This window comes from Alosa pseudoharengus, unplaced genomic scaffold, assembly GCF_046254945.1.
Source record: "Alosa pseudoharengus isolate Yale_2024_CS ecotype anadromous, Long Island Sound unplaced genomic scaffold, YU_APseudo_1.1 YU_APseudo_1.1_scf_19, whole genome shotgun sequence".
Lineage (NCBI taxonomy): Eukaryota > Metazoa > Chordata > Actinopteri > Clupeiformes > Clupeidae > Alosa > Alosa pseudoharengus.
The window spans coordinates 9,189,440-9,209,490 of NW_027468657.1; the positions used below are offsets into that span (position 1 = coordinate 9,189,440).

The 20,051-nt window shown below is 48.4% G+C and overlaps 1 protein-coding gene across 1 annotated transcript in view; it reads right to left on the reverse strand.

The window, feature by feature from the left end:
- enox2 (ecto-NOX disulfide-thiol exchanger 2) overlaps window positions 1–20,051 on the reverse strand; it is a 243,873-nt gene that overhangs the window by 40,886 nt on the left and 182,936 nt on the right. The window contains exons 9-11 of the mRNA XM_076291632.1: window positions 14,048–14,254; window positions 8,426–8,659; window positions 3,790–4,002 (exon numbers count right to left, since the gene is read on the reverse strand). Coding sequence (XP_076147747.1) covers window positions 3,790–4,002; window positions 8,426–8,659; window positions 14,048–14,254 — 654 coding nt within the window. The remainder of the gene's footprint in view (window positions 1–3,789; window positions 4,003–8,425; window positions 8,660–14,047; window positions 14,255–20,051) is intronic.

Here is a 20,051-nt window from a genome sequence, read left to right on the forward strand (position 1 = left end):
TGATAAAGGCAGAGTCATTTGGAAATGGCGCCAGAGGCCTCATGTTTTCAATCCAGGTCAGTCCGTTAATGTCAGCCGGAATCGTCTCCGTTGATGGAATATTCTCGGGGTGATCTCCTGGAAGTCTGACGTGTATCCATGGGGGGGGGGGGGGGGGGATTACGGAAGTGATTTGAAACCCTCACTGTTTGAGAATCAAGTTTGATGATATCCTCACTTTTCCACTTGTATTATCCATGGGATCTATCTAGTGTGTGTTGTGTGTGTGTGTGTATGATGAGGGAAGGGGGGGGGGGGGGTCCTAAGGTAGGGTAAGCGATTTCTTACATGTAAAACTTCTTGTAACATTTAGTGAATATCTCCTCATGATCTGTTAGCTCCCCATTGACTGAGAACACTGTAAAAAACAGGTCTTCTCATACAACCCTGGCTCCATGTACTGCAAACAGACAAAGTGGAGACAGCTTTGTGAAGACAGCTTGCCCCCTTAACAATAACAACACACTGTGGAATGTCCCAGGGAGCACTAAAGGGAGCAGTGAGCCACCTCTCTGCTGTGTTTTGTTTGGTCTTTGGTTCAAATATAATGTAAGCTGCTTTGGACAACGGTGTCAACAAAGACACATAAATATTACCATGAACATAAACAATCATGACATCGTCCAGCAACGCTTACCCTACAACATCCTGCCAAGTAATTACATAGTAAGGGCATAGAAAAGACGCCCTTACTATGTAATTAGGAGTGCAATGCTGTCTTGTAAGAGAGAAAAACCCATGGACTGCAACCTGCAACTGGCTCAAAAACAACCAGAAAAGGAGAACGGGCACACTGCAGAGAGCACTGCTAAGTATAAGTGGGCATTTGCCATTGCTTGTTATTATGCTAGGCCAAACATTCATGTGATGTTTGGGGGAATAAGACCACAATAAAGGCCACAAATGGAGAGTGGTTTTCTTCAAATGGAGAAAAAAATGGCATCTGGAAGAACTCACCCAGTGGCTTCACATCGGGGGGACAGTTCTAAATAAAGTGCTCACCCACCAACAATTGAAAAGAAAATCCTATGATTCATTCCATTGTCTGCTCTTTAGCCACGGCCTTTCGTTCCGTCCTTTTCAGAGATGACCCACTAAGCCAAAGAGTGGATACTGTATTTAGCATGGGGGCCAATCGTTCTGTTTGTCAGACCCCTGCCCAACAAAGCCTCGTTCCCAGCCAGCATGCCAGGGTCATGGTGGCTGTTATCCATGGCCGCTTGCTTGCTTGCTTGTTGACATGGCTGGGCGGGCTAAGTAAAACATCAGTTTCTTCTCGCCAGTGTTTGCCCTGCCTCGGTGCCATTGGCTGAGAAGCGGGGCCAGGCGCAAATTACCATATCCATTACCCCTTAAAGATCCACCTGCTAACAATCAATCAAATTATTGATCCGCCGACTGCAGAAATTGAGGACGAGCGAGAGAGAGAGAGAGAGAGAGAGAGAGAGAGAGAGAGAGAGAGAGGGAGAGAGAGGGAGAGAGAGGGAGAGAGAGAGAAAAAGGGAAAAAGAGAGGCCTAAAGTGACTGTGCTAACAGAAGTGGGAGGTGTTTTTGGGGTAAGCAGTCTACCGCCAGAGATGTGTTGTATTTCTTTTCAACGAAATCATTTCACTTCTTATGTTTTTTTTTTTATTCTTCATTTGGTTGCTTTACTTACTTTTACTCTATGGCCTTCTTTACGCCATCAGGTCTGCTGTCCAGTGTCTACACAAGCTTTAATCTAACACATATACCCAGGACCCCAAGCTGCCTGAAAAGAGCCTTCCTGTATCTCTGCTATAGGGTGGTGGGGGGAATTAAAATAGAACAGAAATACTGTAAGGGACCTGCTGATGTGGAGAGCGTGCTGATGCAGCCACCCCACTGTAAAAAATACTCTACCTGTTCCTGTTTTTCAGACCCGAGAACGCTAAAGACCTCTGGAACGACTTACCTTCTAGTCTCCACACAATGCACCGCACATGCACGATAGCAACATAACATAAGGCAGGGAGCCTTTAACAGAGTTGAAACCCAGGGTGATGCCTTTTGTGTTTAAAGTGTGTAGTAGTGTGTATGTGCATGTAGAAAGGGGGTCACACCGCTGAGGATGAGACGTGAGTGCGAGTGTGTGAGGAGCGCAAATGTGGCTATTGGTGTGCGGAGGGTGTGCGGAGGCGAGATGAAAGAAAAACGCCTGTTTGTCTTCGACTGTGACAGGAGGTTTAACGGTGTCTCTCTGCTTGGCTTAGTCGCTTTTTCTCACTCAGTGTTTTTGTGTTATTGTTTACAAAGAAGCGCTTGCACTTGCACTGCTGTTGGGTAACACTGTATATTTCTGTCTGTGTCAGGCTTGGCAGGAGCTGTGCCAAAGAGGGCAACAGGTGACGACGGTTTAAGGGTAAACAAACAAACAAACAAACACACATTCACTCCCCCCCCCCCCCCCCAAACACACACACACACACGCACGCAAACACACACACACACACACGCACACACACACACACGAACACACACCATGTTGAACAAATTGCTGAACTGTACCTGAGACATTTCATAGAGCAGTGGCGTGACAGACAGCTGCTACCTAGGTCAGAGCCTTTCCTGCTGCTTTCACAAGTGTGACACAGAAGCCGCCACGTGATAATGGACAGCAACAGGACGGGAGAGAGCCGACTGCATCCAGTGGTGTTGTCCGCCGCGCTAGTGTAGAGGGGACAGCGCCTGAGAGACCTGCTCTCTCCACCCCTTTCTCTTTCTCTCACTCTCTCCCTCACTCTAGCTCTATCTCTCTCATTCTCTGTCTCTCGCTCTCTCTCTCTCTCTCTCACACACACACTCTCTCTCACTTTCTCTCTGCCTCTCCGTTTCTCTTCCAGGAGGCTCTCGCCTTCTCGGAGTCTCTGCCCTGGATTTACGCTAACTCCTGTACCTGTATGGATGGCTGCTTCCTGATGGACACATTAGGGAAGGTGGAATGGATCAGGGGGGTGGTGTGAGGTGTGAGGTGTGAGGTGTGTGTGTTGGGGGCGGGGGGGGGTGGTACTACTCCACTACCTTCAAAGACGCTCCCACTCTCCCTTTATGGCCTTGTTAACCGAGCTTGTCTCATGTCATTTCAACAGCACGGTGTACAGCAGTCACAGCAGTGTGTGTGTGTGTGTGTGTGTGTGTGTGTGTGTGTGTGTGTGTGTGTGTGTGTGTGAGAGAGAGAAAGTGAGCTTCTCCCCGCTGTCTGCGGTGTCTGGCGTTAAGAGCCGGGCTCCTCCACTGGGGGAATGTGTAATGGCGGAGTCTTGGGTACTCATCATAAGTGCTATTGCTACGTCTATCACTTGTCAGTCAGGGCGGCCATCAGTCTTCCCGCTCCCTCATTGTACTTCTACAAGCAGTGGGTCCCACCGCGGAGGGGCTGCTTTCTAGAGTGCCTCTGAGCGATCATGTTAAGCCAGACAGAGAGACATAATGTGTGTACTTCTGAGCAGATTTATAGGCATAAGAACAAAAGAACAAAAGAAGAAAAAAACGAATTCCGTGCATCATTTCCAGGTATTTTTGGTGTCATAGACATAGTGCACCCCTCTGTAAGGTGCATGAGCCTGCTATGTGAAAATCATGCTACATTTTATGCTACATGCAGCATAAGTCAGTGAGACTGTGTAGGTGTGTGTGTGTGTGTGTGTGTGTGTGTGTGTGTGTGTGTGTGTGAGTGTGTATGTTAGTGTGCATCAGAGATAGGGTGGCGACGGCATGGCAGCTGTGCTTACATTGCACTAGGATGCCAGCCAGGGCGTTCTTGAACTTCTCCTTGGCCTCCTCCATCTCCTTCTCGTGGGCGGCCTTCTCGTTCATGAGACGGCGGATGTGGCTGTTGGACGACTGGATCATGGAGTAGATGTTGTTGGCGTTGCGCCGGTTCACTTCGCCTCGCTCCACCCAGGTCAGCAGCACGCGCACCGCCTCGGGGAACTTGGAGTCGTCTGCGAGAGCGAAAGAAAGAAGAGGAGGAGGAGAGGAGGAGAAAAAAAAAAGATGGAGAGAGGTTAGAGCGACAGATGGCAAGGGAGGATGGGAGGTAAAGCATTGATGGCGGAGAGAGAGAGAGAGAGAGAGAGAGAGAGAGAGAGAGAGAGAGAGAGAGAGAGAGAGAGAGAGAGAGAGGAGCCCGCGCTCGTCGGGACGACGGCATGGCACAGCCGTCACTTCTCGTTAGCGCAACGAGTCTATTCGGGATGGAGGGGAGCGACGGGTGCCGCGGCCAGGGCCAAGCTGCCGACGGCCGCGCCGGCCGCCTCCTTCCTCCGTATCCGTGACGACGGATGGCCAGCAGAGACTGGGCACAGATTGCACTGGAGCCCAGGGATGCACAGAGAGAGAGAACAGAGAGAGAGAGAGAGAGAGAGAGAGAGAGAGAGAGAGAGAGAGAGAGAGAGAGATAGAGAGAGAGAGAGAAAGAACATAGAGAGAGAACAGAGAGAGAGAGAGAGAGAGAGAACAGAGAGAGAGAGAGAGAGAGAACATAGAGAGAGAGAGAGAGAGAGAGAACATAGAGAGAGATAGAGAGAACATAGATAGAGAACAGAGAGAGAGAAAGAGAACAGAGAGAGAAAGAGATAAAGAGAGAGAGAGAAATAGAGAACAGAGATAGAGTGAGAGAGAAAGTGACAAAGAGACAGGGAATAGAGTCAGAGAATGAGAGGGGGAGAGGGGGAGAAGGAGAGGCTGCCATCTTCAACAGGGCTCACCGCAATCAGGCTCGCCTCCTAACAAGTCAGTGCCATGGGATGCCACAAAGAGGCCCTTTTCCCCTCTGGCTTCCACAGGCATTGTGGCACATGCCAAACAGCACGCTCTAATGGCCTCCTCTCACGCCACTCCTACAGGCGTGTGGGGAGCAGGTGCGGGCGGCAGGTGCGTGGAGCTCAAAGAGGGTTCAGTGCTCGCCGAAATGATGCCGGAGCTCACAGCGCGCTTTTCTCCCCCTCTTTATCCCTCTCATTCTCTCTCTCTCTTTCTCATTCTCTCTCTCATTTTCTCATTCTCTCTCTGTGCTGCTGCTACTTTTAATAAGCACTACAAAGGCTTGGCAGTCGCTGCTGGGCAAGTGTGTGGGGGGGTGGGGGTGGGGGTGGGGGTGGTAAGGGGTGTAGGGAGATGGAGAGTGAGGGCAAGGAGCTGCTGAGAGTGCTGAAAGTCAGTGGGAGGAAAGGCACAGGGATGCTTAGCAACACTTAAAATGCGCATTCTCCCAAGCAGAGGATAGTAGGAGTGTGAGGAAGAGGATAGTGTAAGAGTGTGTGTGTGTGTGTGTGTGTGTGTGTGTGAGTGACTCTAGGGAAGGGGAGATGATGGGAGATGACAAAAGACATTGCAGCCTTCTTTGTTCTGGGTCTGCAGGCGTGTGAGGAGAGACGCGGAGCAGGGTGGGGCAGTGGTGTGTGTGTGTGTGTGTGTGTGTGTGTGTGTGTGTGTGTGTGTGTGTGTGTGAGGCGTGCAGAGGAGGGTCTGTTCTGTGTCTCAGCGCTGCCCTTGGCTCGGAATCCTTATGCAGATGCTGCCGTCCCGTCCATCTCGAGCCCTCGAGATCGTTTGCCGAGAAGCGCGGGGAGGCGTTGGACAGACAGGGAGAGCGGCGCGGAGATGACTACAGACAGGGAGAGCGGCGCGGAGATGACTACAGACAGGGAGAGCGGCGCGGAGATGACTACAGACGATGACACAGACAGGGAGAGCGGCGCGGAGATGACTACAGACAGGGAGAGCGGCGCGGAGATGACTACAGACAGGGAGAGCGGCGCGGAGATGACTACAGACAGGGAGAGCGGCGCGGAATGACTACAGACGATGACACAGACCCGCAGCCACCTGGGCGGGGGCACAGCGCCCCACTACCGTGTGAAACAAAACATGTTGCACGAAACACGTAAACAAAGACATATACAAAACATACACTCTGTCTTTCACTCACACACACACACACACACACACACACACACACACACACACACACACACACACACACACACACACACACACACACACACACAGGATGCAGGCATGTACAAATAAACACTATATATATGCTCATAGAATCAGCCTGTGTATTCATTGTGGTGCATGACAAACTAGACAACTTTGGCAGGTAGACTAGGCATGTATTTAACAGCAGATGGAGGAGATGTGTGTGTGGGTGTGTCATTGAGTGTGTGTGTGAGGGGGGGGGGGGCGTGTAGAAAGACAGCAAAAGACAAGAATGAGGTGACTTGGATTAGGTGTGTGTGTGTGTGTGTGTGTGTGTGTGTGTGTGTTATGTGAGGTGTTGTTTAAACTAGCAGCCTGAGGCTGTTGTGTTATTGGGGGGTGAGAGGCATGAGGCAGAGGTGTTGGTCTGTGTGTATGAGTGAGTGTGTGTGTGTGTGTGTAAGATGCAAGTGTGTGTGTGTGTGTGTGTGTGTGTGTGTTTATCCCTTTAATTCTCTCTCTCTTTCTCTCTTTCTCATTCTCTCTCTGTGCTGCTGCTACTTTTAATAAGCACTACAAAGGCTTGTGCTTCAGTGTGTAAGATGTAAGTGTGTGAGTGTGTGTGTGTGTGTGTGTGTGTGTGTGTGTGTGTGTGTGTGTGTGTGTGTGTGTGTGTAACATGTAAGGATGAGGTGAGGGGGGGCTGATTTATTTACGGCAGCTGCTGACCACACAGCCCCTCGCAGGCCTGTCAAATGATTTGCATTAATAATCCATCACCACCTTTACAGATTGAATCAATGTGGCATAAACATAAATTCCGCCACCGGCTCCCCTGCTTATTCACCGAATGATTTAGGCCTTCGTCCTTTAGCAATCATGGAGGCACACGGGGCTTCAACTACAGCCAGCTCCTCCGCGCTTTATTAAAAGAAGCCTTCAGCCTCTATTAATGCTGTTCTATCAGCTCATTGGCCGCCGCTGGGCCACCAACGTGGTGGTTTACCTTTGTGAGGTAAAGATGGGAAACCAAGCGCTTCTTTGCTGTGTGTGTGTTTTTTTTTTTTTTTTTTAAGGAGACAATCGGTGTAGCAATAGCCTGCAATTAATGCCACTGGAAAGAAAGAATGTTTCCACATGGAGTAGCTCAAGAAGCATTATAGGCACAGCAGAGGGCTCTATCTCTCTCTCTTGTACTTAATATAGAGTGGCAACTATTCATTTCTGGTCCAATTGAAATGTCACTGTGAAAGGTGTGTGGGGTTGCAGAGATTTGTCAAGGTGACGGCCTCGAGAGGGAGACCTGGGAGTGAGCTCGGGGTGGGGGGTTGTGTGGGGGAGGGAGGGGGGAAAGCTTTAGGAGGCTAGGAATGCAGAGCAATCGAAGCAAAAGAGCGCCCTTCATTAGGAGCTGTCAGGTTGGATTTGGGACCCCTCCGCACTCGTGGTTTTACCCTCCCCAGAGTTTGGGATTTTGGCAGACTTTCGAAAGAAGCAACACGTGGCTGTGCTTAAAGCCTTTGTCACGCCCGCTCTTTATCTTTCGGCTCTCTTCTCTTTGTCTTTTCTTCTCCTTTTCCTTTTCTTGTCTCTCCCTGCCTCCCTCGTTCACCATCAGGCGAAGGACCATCACTCAAGCAGCACTCAGACGCTAAACAGATGGAGCTTTTCACTGAACAGAAACCAGCTTCAAATCTAAAGAGACAGATACACCAACACAGACACACTCAAGCACGGACACACACTCACAATCTCACACACACACACACACACACACACACACACACACACACACACACACACACACACACACACACACACACACACACACACACACACACACACACACACACACACTTGAATGCTCAGGGTGACATCAGGAAAATCAACAGCCTCCATTTCTTGAAGGGTGTGTCAGGAGAATCACTTAGACAGAAGAAAACAGACAAAGAGTAAGTTGAGAAAGTGAAGTAACTTAGAAGGACAAACACACAGAGAGAGACAGTGAGAAAAAAAGTAGATAGATAGCTAGACAGATAGAGAGAGAGAGAGAGATAGAGAAAAAGAGAGAGAGAGAGAAAGGGGACAGACAGAGAGAGAGAAAAGTAAAAAGATAGACATAGAGATATAGAGACTGAGAGAGTCCGAGCGGTCCACAGAGACAGAGAGGGAGAGAGAGGATGAACATAAGTGAGACCATAGAGACTCAGAGGGAGAGAGAGGATGAACATAAGTGAGACCATAGAGACTCAGAGGGAGAGAGAGGATGAACATAAGTGAGACCATAGAGACTCAGAGGGAGAGAGAGGATGAACATAAGTGAGACAGACCACCAGAGTGAGAAAGAGAAGAGTTAGGAGACTTAGCACATAATCAATGTGTTTGGAGGTCGGCAAGGTGGTCTGTCTGTGTGTGTGTGTGTGTGTGTGTGGGTCACTGCACCTTTGATCTTCTCCCCCAGCTGACCGCACTCGTGCTCGGAGTAGTGCACGATGGGCGGGGGCGACGGCGGCCTGAGCCGGTCCTCCTCGATGCGGCGGCGGTGGCGCTCTTCGCGGGCCAGCATGCGCTGCCGGCACTCCCACTCGTACAGGTCGTCGCGCGCCTGCGCAAAGTCCACGTGCAGTCGCCCCGTGTCCTTCTTATCTGTGCTGGAGCCTAGTCTGATTCGGTAGCCTGCAGAGAGAGAGGGGGAGAGGAGGTGAGAAGGAGGAGGAATAGTCTGCAGAGAGAGAGGGGGAGAGGAGGTGAGAAGGAGGAGGAGTAGTCTGCAGAGAGAGAGGGGGAGAGGAGGTGAGAAGGAGGAGGAGTAGTCTGCAGAGAGAGAGGGGGAGAGGAGGTGAGGAGGAGGTGAGAAGGAGGAGGAATAGTCTGCAGAGAGAGAGGGGGAGAGACACAGAGAGAGGAGGTGAGAAGGAGGAGGAATAGTCTGCAGAGAGAGAGGGGGAGAGACACATAGAGAGGAGGTGAGGAGGAGGAGGAATAGCCTGCAGAAAAAGACTAGAGATAGAAGACAGACAGATGGAGAGAGAGAGAGAGAGAAAGAGAGAGACAGACAGACAGACAAAGAGACAGAGAGAGAGAGAGAGAAGGTGAGAAGAAGCAGAGAAAGACAGATGGATAAAGAGAGAGAGATGAATAAAAAGAGAGATAAATGCGGTAAAGAAAGAAGCAGAGGGAGAGACAGAGGGGGTGATAGAGAGAAAGGAGAACAAAGTATAAATGGGAAAGAAGAGAGATGTGAGGCGAAGCAAAGCGGTAAAATAAGATGGAGAGAGAGAGAGAGGAGAAGGGGGAGAAGGTGGTAGAAAGAAATAGTAAAAAGGCAGAAAAGAGGCAGGGAGGGAGGGCAAATAAAAAGAAGAGAAATAGCAGTGAGGGGTCAAAAGCAAACAGGGAGCAGGGAGAGGAACTGGGGTGGACGAACACACATAGACAGGGAAGCTTTGGACAAGGGGGTCAGAGTATGAGTCACCAGAGTATCAGTGAACAGGAGAGTGAATAAGAGAGTGTAAAAGAGACTCCATATCAGTGTCATTTAGAAAAGGAGGCTGGGGTGTGTGTGTGTGTGTGTGTGTGTGTGTGTGTGTGTGTGTGTGTGTGTGTGTGTGTGTGTGTGTGTGTGTGTGTGTGTGTGTGTGTGTGTGTGTGTGTGTGTGTGTGTGTGTGTGTGTGTGAATAAGAGAGTGTAAAAGAGACTCCATATCAGTGTCATTTAGAAAAGGAGGCTGGGGTGTGTGTGTGTGTGTGTGTGTGTGTGTGTGTGTGTGTGTGTGTGTGTGTGTGTGAATAAGAGAGTGTAAAAGAGACTCCATATCAGTGTCATTTAGAAAAGGAGGCTGGGGTGTGTGTGTGTGTGTGTGTGTGTGTGTGTGTGTAAATAAGAGCGTGTAAAAGAGACTCCATATCAGTGTCATTTAGAAAAGGAGGCTGGGGTGTGTGTGTGTGTGTGTGTGTGTGAATAAGAGAGTGTAAAAGAGACTCCATATCAGTGTCATTTAGAAAAGGAGGCTGGTGTGTGTGTGTGTGTGTGTGTGTGTGTGTGTGTGTGTGTGTGTGTGTAAATAAGAGCGTGTAAAAGAGACTCCATATCAGTGTCATTTAGAAAAGGAGGCTGGTGTGTGTGTGTGTGTGTGTGTGTGTGTGTGTGTGTGTGTGTGTGTGTGTAAATAAGAGCGTGTAAAAGAGACTCCATATCAGTGTCATTTAGAAAAGGAGGCTGGGGTGTGTGTGTGTGTGTGTGTGTGTGTGTGTGTGTGTGTGTGTGTGAATAAGAGAGTGTAAAAGAGACTCCATATCAGTGTCATTTAGAAAAGGAGGCTGGGGTGTGTGTGTGTGTGTGTGTGTGTGTGTGTGTGTGTGTGTGTAAATAAGAGCGTGTAAAAGAGACTCCATATCAGTGTCATTTAGAAAAGGAGGCTGGTGTGTGTGTGTGTGTGTGTGTGTGTGTGTGAATAAGAGAGTGTAAAAGAGACTCCATATCAGTGTCATTTAGAAAAGGAGGCTGGGGTGTGTGTGTGTGTGTGTGTGTGTGTGTGTGTGTAAATAAGAGCGTGTAAAAGAGACTCCATATCAGTGTCATTTAGAAAAGGAGGCTGGGGTGTGTGTGTGTGTGTGTGTGTGTGTGTGAATAAGAGAGTGTAAAAGAGACTCCATATCAGTGTCATTTAGAAAAGGAGGCTGGGGTGTGTGTGTGTGTGTGTAAATAAGAGCGTGTAAGAGACACTCCATATCAGTGTAATTTAGAAAGGGAAGGATGTGTGTATGTGTGTGTGTGTGTGTGTGTGTGTGAATAAGAGCGTGTAAAAGAAACTCCATATCAGTGTCTTTTAGAAAAGGAGGCTGGGGTGTGTGTGTGTGGGTGTGTGTGTGTGTGTGTGTGTGTGTGTGTGTGTGAATAAGAGTGTGTAAGAGACACTCCATATCAGTGTAATTTAGAAAGGAAAGGGTGTGTGTGTGTGTGTGTGTGTGTGTGTGTGGGGGGGTGGGGGTGGCTAAGCCAGTCTGTATGGGCAGTCTCTTTTCCACTTTTCCGGGGTTCCCTCAGAGCCTCTGGGCACAGCTTTAGAAGCGGGAGCCGGCCAGGGAGAGAGAGCGGTGAGGGAAATGGGATTAGGGATTAGGCTACAACCTGCACTGGGGTCTGGAGGAGTCTATGGCTCCCTCTCACACCTGCTAATCTGCGAGCACACAGCAGCACCAGCCCCTGTGAGCGGCCTCGCACAAGCCGAGCCCTCGCCAGTCAGTCGAGCTCACCGCCCTCAAAAAGACAGAAAAGACAGAAAGCCCTCTCTGTCCGTTTTAGATAACTCGAGTGTAAAGAGCACTGCATTAAATCAAATGGGAAGCCTTTGCTTCTTTTTTTGGGGGGTGGGAGCAGCGCTTTTTTGAAACATTTTTAGAAGCAGAGTGCACTTAAAAAACTCCCTTGTAATCCACACAGGGCAATGGGATTGGAGAGGCAAAGAGGCTGTGTGGGCAGGTATAACGCTCCCAGGCCTGAACAATGCCATCCAATTTGGCCATCCTGGGCACATGTGCCCAGCCAGGTAGAGTTTTTTTGACCCCCCCCCCCCCCCTCCCCTCGCCCCGCGTCTCAGGAAGTACGTTGGCGCGGGCGACGGATCCAGTCGTCCCTCTTTCCCGTGAAGCTTAACGAATGGTGTTTTTAATCGGTTTGCCTCTCTGTCACAGGCCACGGTCAAAGCCCCAACACCTCAGGGCTGGAGGGGTGATAGAGAGGAAGCGAGGGACAGAGAGAAACAGGAAAAAAAGAGTGAAACCATACTTGTGCTCTGAATACCAATTCATGCAGACTCCAATGGTAACAATGGGCTTCCAATCCCATCCTTTCCATCTCTCCTCTCTCTCCATCTCTATCTCTCCATCTCTCTCTCTCTCTCTCTCCATCTCTCTCTCTTCATCTCTCTGGAAGCTCCAGGAGGTTGTCAGGGCTCATCTGCATCTAGTGCCCTGCTAATTTTGATGTTTAATTTGCATTGTGGATTTATGCAGACAGACCAAACTGGAGCGTCCGCGCAGACTAATGTGGCGGCGTGATCCTGCTCAGTGATTCTCTCAGCGTTTAACAGCAGATTAAAGGCAAATCACTTTCTGGGTCTTTAAAACACACTCATTATGGTATTAACCCTCGACAGTGTGCAACGAGCCAGAGGACCAATGATGATAAATATGCAGGCGACGGCAAGCCCAGAATCTCTCTCCATGTGTGTGTGTGTGTGTGTGTGTGTGTGTGTGTGTGTGTGTGTGTTGAGGGCGCCACACCTCAAGTGGACTGGAAGAAAGGAAGTGGATGGGCAAGAAAAGGAGGCATGATTGAGAGAGGGGGAGACAAATGGAGAGAGTGAAAGAAAGTGAAAGAGAGATAGAGAGATAGAGAGAGAGAGGGGAGGGGAGGAGAGGTAAGAGACAGCAGGAGTCGGTCACGGATGCTAAGCCCTGCCAAAAGGAGAGCTGAGTATCGTCCTGCGGAGCTCCTCCACCAGCCCGGTCCTGCACCCCACACCTCCCCTTCAGCCCCAACTCCTGCTTTATGGCTCCCAGACGTCGTTAAATATTTTATACGGTGTGTTCGGCGTGTGAAATGAGCGGCGTTATTTATGGAAAAGGCTGCAGAGCTCCGTCACGAGGACTCATAATATATGGGCCATGGCTCCAAATCCCACGGAGAGGAGAGGTGCTCTCTTCTACTCTCTGTCCTTCTCTCTTTCTCTCCCTCACAGACACTCTCTCTCTCTCACACTCCTGGGTAGATAGCACCTCTCAGGGAAGTGTAAATAATGCACGGGGTATTATTGGAAGGGAACACCCCCCCCCTGCTCCTCTTCTGTGAGAGTGGTGCCGGAGGAGGAGGAGGAGGAGGAGGAGGAGGAGGAGGAGAGATGTCCACCTCAGTCTCATGGCCGTTTGCATACAAAGGGCGATTTAAGAGCGCGAGGGACTCGAGAGCCCTCCACTGGGATCTCATGAGAAGAAAGGAGTGAGGAGGCGGCCAACACGAATCACGGCGTGGTGAATATATATGCATGTGTGTGTGTGTGTGTGTGTATGTAACATGTGTCTGAATAAGTGTGTGTGTGTGTGTGTGTGTGTGTGTGTGTTTGTGTGTGTGTATGTGTGTGTGTGTATGTGACATGTGTCTGAATAAGTGTGTGTGTGTGTGTGTTTGTGTGTGTCGTGTGTGTGAATAATTGTGTGTGTGTGTGTGTGTGTGAATAAGTGTGTATGCGAGTGTGTGTGTGTGTGTGTGTGTGTGTGTGTGTGTGTGTGTGTGTGTGTTTGTGTGTGTCGTGTGTGTGAATAATTGTGTGTGTGTGTGTGTGTGTTTCGTGTGTGTGTGTGAATAAGTGTGTGTGCGAGTGTGTGTGTGTGTGTGTGTGTGTGTGTGTGTGCGCAGGCTTTTGAGACTGGCTGTGTGTGTGGGTGGATAGGGAGTTAGGGGGGTGGAGAAGTTGACCGACAGAGCGTATAATTCAGTGTTCTTTTCCACTTCGTTGCCTCGCATGCTTGTAGCTGAAGTCAGGAGTTGCACTAATAATCATTATTAATGTGTCTTACAGTGTGTTAAAAATCATGCAATAGTTTATTTTTATACAGTATATTTGTAATAATTTCTCAATAATTACACTCATCTCATTGCCTATGTCTGTGTATGGATTATAATGCTAATGTTACATTATCGGTAGCCAAGGACCGTGCTAAACCAAGTCAAATATTAAAATTCATGGAACCTGATACTGGAGAATGCACTGTGAATCTATGTGCATTTTAACAGGCCATCTTTGCATACACGTCTCTGCTGTGGCCATGGGAAAAAACAGCAATTTTCTTGGAAAAAGAGAATCGAGTCAGAGTTGACCTGAGGTCCACAGGGGCACTCGGACCCATACATGGCAAAAGATGACCAACTGCACCACTGCTCCTCCTCCGCCACAGAGATCGCACCCACATTCACATCCATAAGCTTGGTGGGTGCTCATGGCTATATTAGCTTGTTCTGAGTGACAATGCTATTTGATTCAGGGGGCCTGCGGGATACGTTACCGGACAGGAAGAGGGCCTTGTCCACTGTGTGCTCCTCTGCGAAGCGGATGTGGCAGAAGTTCTTCTTGCTCTTGCGGATGGCGATGATGTCGCCGCACTGCTCGAACACCTCAACGATCAGCTGCTCCGTGGCGTTCTCTGGCAGCCCTCCCACAAACACCGTCTTGCAGCCCGGAGGACGCTCTCTCGTGGCTGGAGGTGGCAAATCTGGAAGGAAAACACACACACATACACACACACAGAACCAGTTGGGATTAGAAACACAAGTGCTCAGTGACTTCATAACTAAATGGTTCCAATCTCAACAACTCTGCCATCTGACTAGCAAAGCCTGATCAATGTCAATCAGGCCTGGGATACCGAGGCCTCGCCAACACGATGCCCGCGGGCACTAGATAGCCCTCAGGATGCCTATGAGGCACCTGATGCGCACCTTCTAAAAATAGCCAATGAGTTGCCTGCAGGTCTCGATGTAAAAACATCACAACTGTACTGTTTCTATTACATATTTAAAATGTTTTAATGGAAATAGAGTTTCTTTATATGTGAAGGCATCCATAATTTAAATGTAAATCGCATATTATTCAGAAGGTGAGGGGTGTGGGTCTACAGTCACCTGACAGCTTTTGTTTCAAATGAGTAGACCTCCCTATGATTGCGTATCATTCAGGGAGCCCTACCTCCCCAAAAAGGTTGGGGACCCCTGGCACAGACTATCCTGAAATCTGCAATACCGATATCATTCCTGACATATCACTTGTGCAGATATGTCATGCTCTCTGGACTGAATTCATATATATGGTAATGAAGCCTGGGCTACATTGTGAAACACCTGACCATCAATCAATGTGACACATGTAATGTTATATACTGATACCTACATTCCACATACCTGGCTTGGGTAAATAACTCGATAAGGGCTATTCCATCAAATTCTACCTCTACGTCTTATATAGCTAAGCAGTAGTATCAGTAGCATAAACTTTATCTCTGCTGTGCCATCACATAAATTTCCTGTGTGGAAGAAAAAAAAAACATTCTCCTGTGGAGGTTCGGATATTTCTCCGCATATCTTTTTCACTAAAAAATACATGTAGCGAGCTAGCAATAAGCAGCGCTCTAACAAAATGCAGACATCTCCCATGTGGGAAGCTGTGCGTGTGGTTTGCAGACTTCTCAATGCAAACAGAACGGCAACACGGGCCCCTGAGGAGTCCACTACCAGCATAGCTTTCAGACTGGAGAAGACTGGTGGAGAAGAATGAATACGCACGCCTGAATACACAAATAAAGCCCAGCACACAATAAGACATGTAGGAGGAAACAACAACAATAACAAACAAGTTTGTTTTTTCTTGTATCACAGACACATATATACACATATATATGTGTCTGTGATAAAAGAAAAAACAAACTTATTTATCTCAAGTGTAGACACAATGAATGCAATACAAGTAACAACAACAACAACAACAACAACAACAACATTACACTTGTCTATCCTAAGTCACTGGATTGGGTATCCTCCTGCTGTGGTGTGCTAGTGGTCCACTAGGCAGCCACTGGAGAGACTCAGTGCTGCAGACTTCAGGCCGCATTCAGGCCAGTCTACACATTACACCCTGCATTAGAGTCACAGTTAAACCCAGCCGAGGAAAACATATACAAAATAAATCTACAAACAATAAATTACCCTTGTGGATGTATAAAAGCTCCGTTGACTAACCATCTGTGATGTTAATGATCAACTAACTGATCAATATTAAATCCCATTATACATTTCAACAAATATAAGCCTGTAGTGTAAATAATTATTTTCCACGTGTTTAAAAATGAAACTATAGGCTAAATTGGTTTAGTATAGGCCTACTATTAGATGCACAGATAAGATAAAGAAATCAATATACTTAGGTGGATTTGTTGCAATATCCATAACTTGGTTTACACATAAAATGTCTCAAAGGTAGCCCAAGGAATATAATCATCTAGTTTACAAATCTGATTACAGAAATACATTTACAGTTAGGAGCTGATTACAGAAATACATTTACAGAAGTTAGAAACTCTCCAGTGCAGCAGTCCATTAATCCCTTATTATTCCACTCCAGACAAGAGTGACTTGAGCCTGTGCTTCAAAATCAGTGTTCCGTTAGAAATGAGAAGGAATGCACTGGAAGAATTCCACCTCAACTTAAAACTGACACTGATCCTGGTGTGAAGTGAAGTGTATAAAAGCATCCCTGAGCTGCCCATAAAATGACATAGATAGATTATTTGATCAAAACATGGGCAAAACTGGGAAAAATGGTCAGATTGTCGGATTAGATCCTTGCTATTCCTCCATACTGCACATTGAGCAGATACTCATACTTGTATTATATTACAAGAAGCAGGTCTGCACGTCCCTGTTAAAGCCTGAGCAAACACTACCACGGATGTCATAAGAGTTAGCTCTCTCTCTCTCTGTCTGTCTGTGCACGGCTGGAGAGGCAGAAGAAGTGTGTTAACGGGCAGCTTGCTTTGCCTTTGATTTGAAAGCCCAGTCCCAGACGGTGTCGGGAGGTTGGGTTCAGCGTGCTAATCTCTGGCGGATCGGCCATTTCATCCCTCAGAAACATAATTAGCTCCATCCGCCTGGCCTCGTCCGCAGCGTAATCGATGGAGCAGCCCCAACGCCCGGGGTGGGATTAGCAGGCCGCTAGCCAGCCGGAACACACCTGTCATCTCTGCAATGTTTCAAAAAAAAATGTAATAAAGAAATAAAACGTAATAGTAAAATAATAAAAAAGTGAAATTTAATTTGAACTTTGAGCAGCTCCATCATTTGTCGAGACAGAGCTTTGGTTCCACCATTTTGTTCTCTAATAAGCCTTTTTGGCCAGGAGGGATCCCAGCAGCATAGCGACAGCTATTAACTGTTAAACCAAAACTGCGGCTGATTCAAGATCAAACAGAGTTTACTTATCTAGGGTTCTGGTAAGACTAGTCGATAATAAGACTGTAGTAAGGTTGTAAAACTCTTCAGGCTAACCCATAAGCAATATGTATAACACAGTTTCACTGTTTCACTGTCAGGTCCATAGAAATGACTTGGTTTTCAAATCCCTGTATCTGTCTTCAACCAACTGAGCCAACGTTTATGGCACCCTGTGTTTTCCTTCATGAGTAGCTGTTAGAAAGCTTATATAAAAAGTAGTTAGCTATTAAAAATGACGGCTTAATAGCATAGTCATAGCTATCTAGCCATCCTAAAATTGCATGTTTTGTTTCTGTGTTTCTGTCATTGTTATGGCTCAAACTGCTTAATGAAGTCTTGTTTTCGCTGTTTTTACAGGATCACTGTAAACGGGTAATTTAGGTATGTTCCAGTCATCGCCACTGGGCGCTGGCCTTTGTGTTCACAAACCAATCCATTTGTATGTCTGACACAAGGCTCTCTGGCTTTGGGCAAGATAAACCAAGACAATTATGTTCTGACGTCCATTATGATAATGTTACAAGTATTAGCAAACAACAGTGCTGCTTTATTCAATTTATAATAGAAGATATTAAGAAAAAAAAAATGACTATGATGACTTGATTTAGTCTCTTTTAGTTGTTAATTCTGTATTCCGCACAATAGAAAATAAATGGCAACACTAGCGCCTGCCAGTAATCCAGTTCATGGCGTTGTTGGCGGTTAAGAGATGATGTTGCAGTAAAGGTCAGGCCCTGTCAGGCCGGCCTTTTGTTACGCTCTAAAGCCTCATTATCAGAGGGCTGGGGCAAGTCGGTCGAGAGGTATTGCAAAAGTCGAGCCTTGATTGCCAGCAAATGCACTCCGAAGGCAGTTTCCAGGCTTGGCGCCTGGCCAAATGCCATCCCCTGGCCGCTGCAGGACAGCGGGGTCGTGGACACAGACAAATTCTTGAGCTCATCCAGCTTAGAAAAGAAAGATAACAATGGCAGCGCACCCTGAGGCTTGATGGGAAAATGGCCTGCTATGAGCGGTCACATTGCTCGGAGCTTGGCGCTGCGCACTGTTCTTTTTCCCAGAGATGTGAACGAAAGGACGGGGAGTGAGATGGAGGGAGACGGAGAACGAAGAAGTCACACAGAGAGTGAGAAACGGAGCGAGAGAGACAGACAGGAAGAGAGAGAAAGACAAAAAGAAAAACAGAGAGAGAGAAAGAAAGTGCCCTTACTGAATGAGAGAGAGAGAGAGAGAAAGTGTCCTTACTAAATGAGAGAGAGAGAGAGAGAGAGAGAGAGAGAGAGAGAGAGAAAGTGTCCTCACTGAATGAGATAGGATTGCTATGAGCTTCCTGGTGTGCTCAAGTCTTCTTAAGCTGGACGGAAAAAGTCATGGGAGCACACAGAGACACACACACACACACACACACACACACACACACACACACACACACACACACACACACAAACAGGAAGTCGATAAGTTGTACAGATTTTCTCACTGCACTTGTTTTCTCACGAGGGGCAGGAGTCTTGATTTGCTTTGTCTTTCTTGTGCTAAGAAGTCACACCTGAGCAGAGAGCGGAGCCGAGCGGAGCGGAGCCGAGCGGAGCGGCCTCAGCCGGTTCATGCCAACCGTTCGGTCTGAAGTCTTTTTGGGTTGGAAGAGTGTCTGAGGCAGAGGCTGCACGATGCGGCAACCCGCTGCACGGCAGCAACGGAGAATAAAGCAGCACTGACTTTACGGCGGGCCGCCGTGCTCTCAGGCTCTGAGGCGGATGCTATGCAATATTAAACTAGCTTTGGCTTCTTTGTTGGGTGTGTCAGTAGAGATGGGGGGGGGGGGGGGCGGGGCAGAGGGGCCTGTGATTTCAGAAAGTGGTGGATACACACATACTTTAGTCCTGGATCAGTAACCAAAACACACCCACCCACCCACACACACACACACACAAAAACACATCAAGGCAGACATCTCATTATGTTCATGACAGTCTGAGAACGTAAACATGGAGATGTTTACGTAGAAGGACAGTCACATTCTGTGGAGAGTGAACAAGTAAACAAGCAGTCTGACACTGCATGCCTCAGATAATGGAAAGCCTCTGAGGACTTAATGCCCAAATAACTTTCAGAAGTTTTTTTTTTTTTTTTTCCCCCACACCACATTTCCACACACACATACAGTAAGTGCCAAAGAAGCATAGAAGTCCATGTCTCACATGACCGACCTTCAGTTAGGCTTTCAGTCGTGCGGGGAGGTGGGGAGGTGGGGAGGGGCCGAGAGGCTGATAGCAGAGGAACCTGCTCACCTGTGTGAAAGCCTGTGAGGGAAGCGGGGCTTGCTGGTAAGACTCCCATAAGTCTTTCACGCCCCAACAACAACACCAGGAACCTACTAGAAGCCTGAGTGAGCACGGTTAGAGGGGTAGGGTATACGTGCCCTAGTATGTGTGTGTGTGTGCGTGTGTGTGCGTGTGTGCGTTTACAGTCGGAGAGAGTTACCACAAACCCTTGCATGCTGCCCTTGCAGTCACGCACTTCCCGGGAGACATCAGCAGCACCTCGGCAGCAGATAAGGCAGCCGCCCAGGATCTGTAAATCCCTCTGACCGCCATCAGCCAGTGCCCCTCTCCCTTGGCTCCATGCCTGCCTGCCTGCGTGCCTGCCTGCCTCGGAGCATTGTTTCTCTCCTCTCCCCGGGAGCGATAACTACAGGAGCTCCAGGGAGTAGGAGCTGGGACGACCCGTGGTGTTCACAAACACCCTAAGCACTCAGTCGGTGCCCGTAGGGGGGGGGGGGGGGGCGTGGGGGAGGTGGGGGGAGCCGGAGGGAATATGAAGGGCATCTTTCCCCAGCTCCCTTTATGATAATTACACAGCTCTCACTGCGCTGTACTGTGCTCTGTGCTGAAAGGCTTTTGAAGTCAAGACGGCGGCCGGCTGCGAGATTTGAAAGGGGGGGGGGGGTTCGCCGTGGCGGCTTTTCACGGAAGACAGGGCAAGAAAAGGAACGAGAATGCCAGCGAGAGAGAGAGAGTGAGAAAGAAG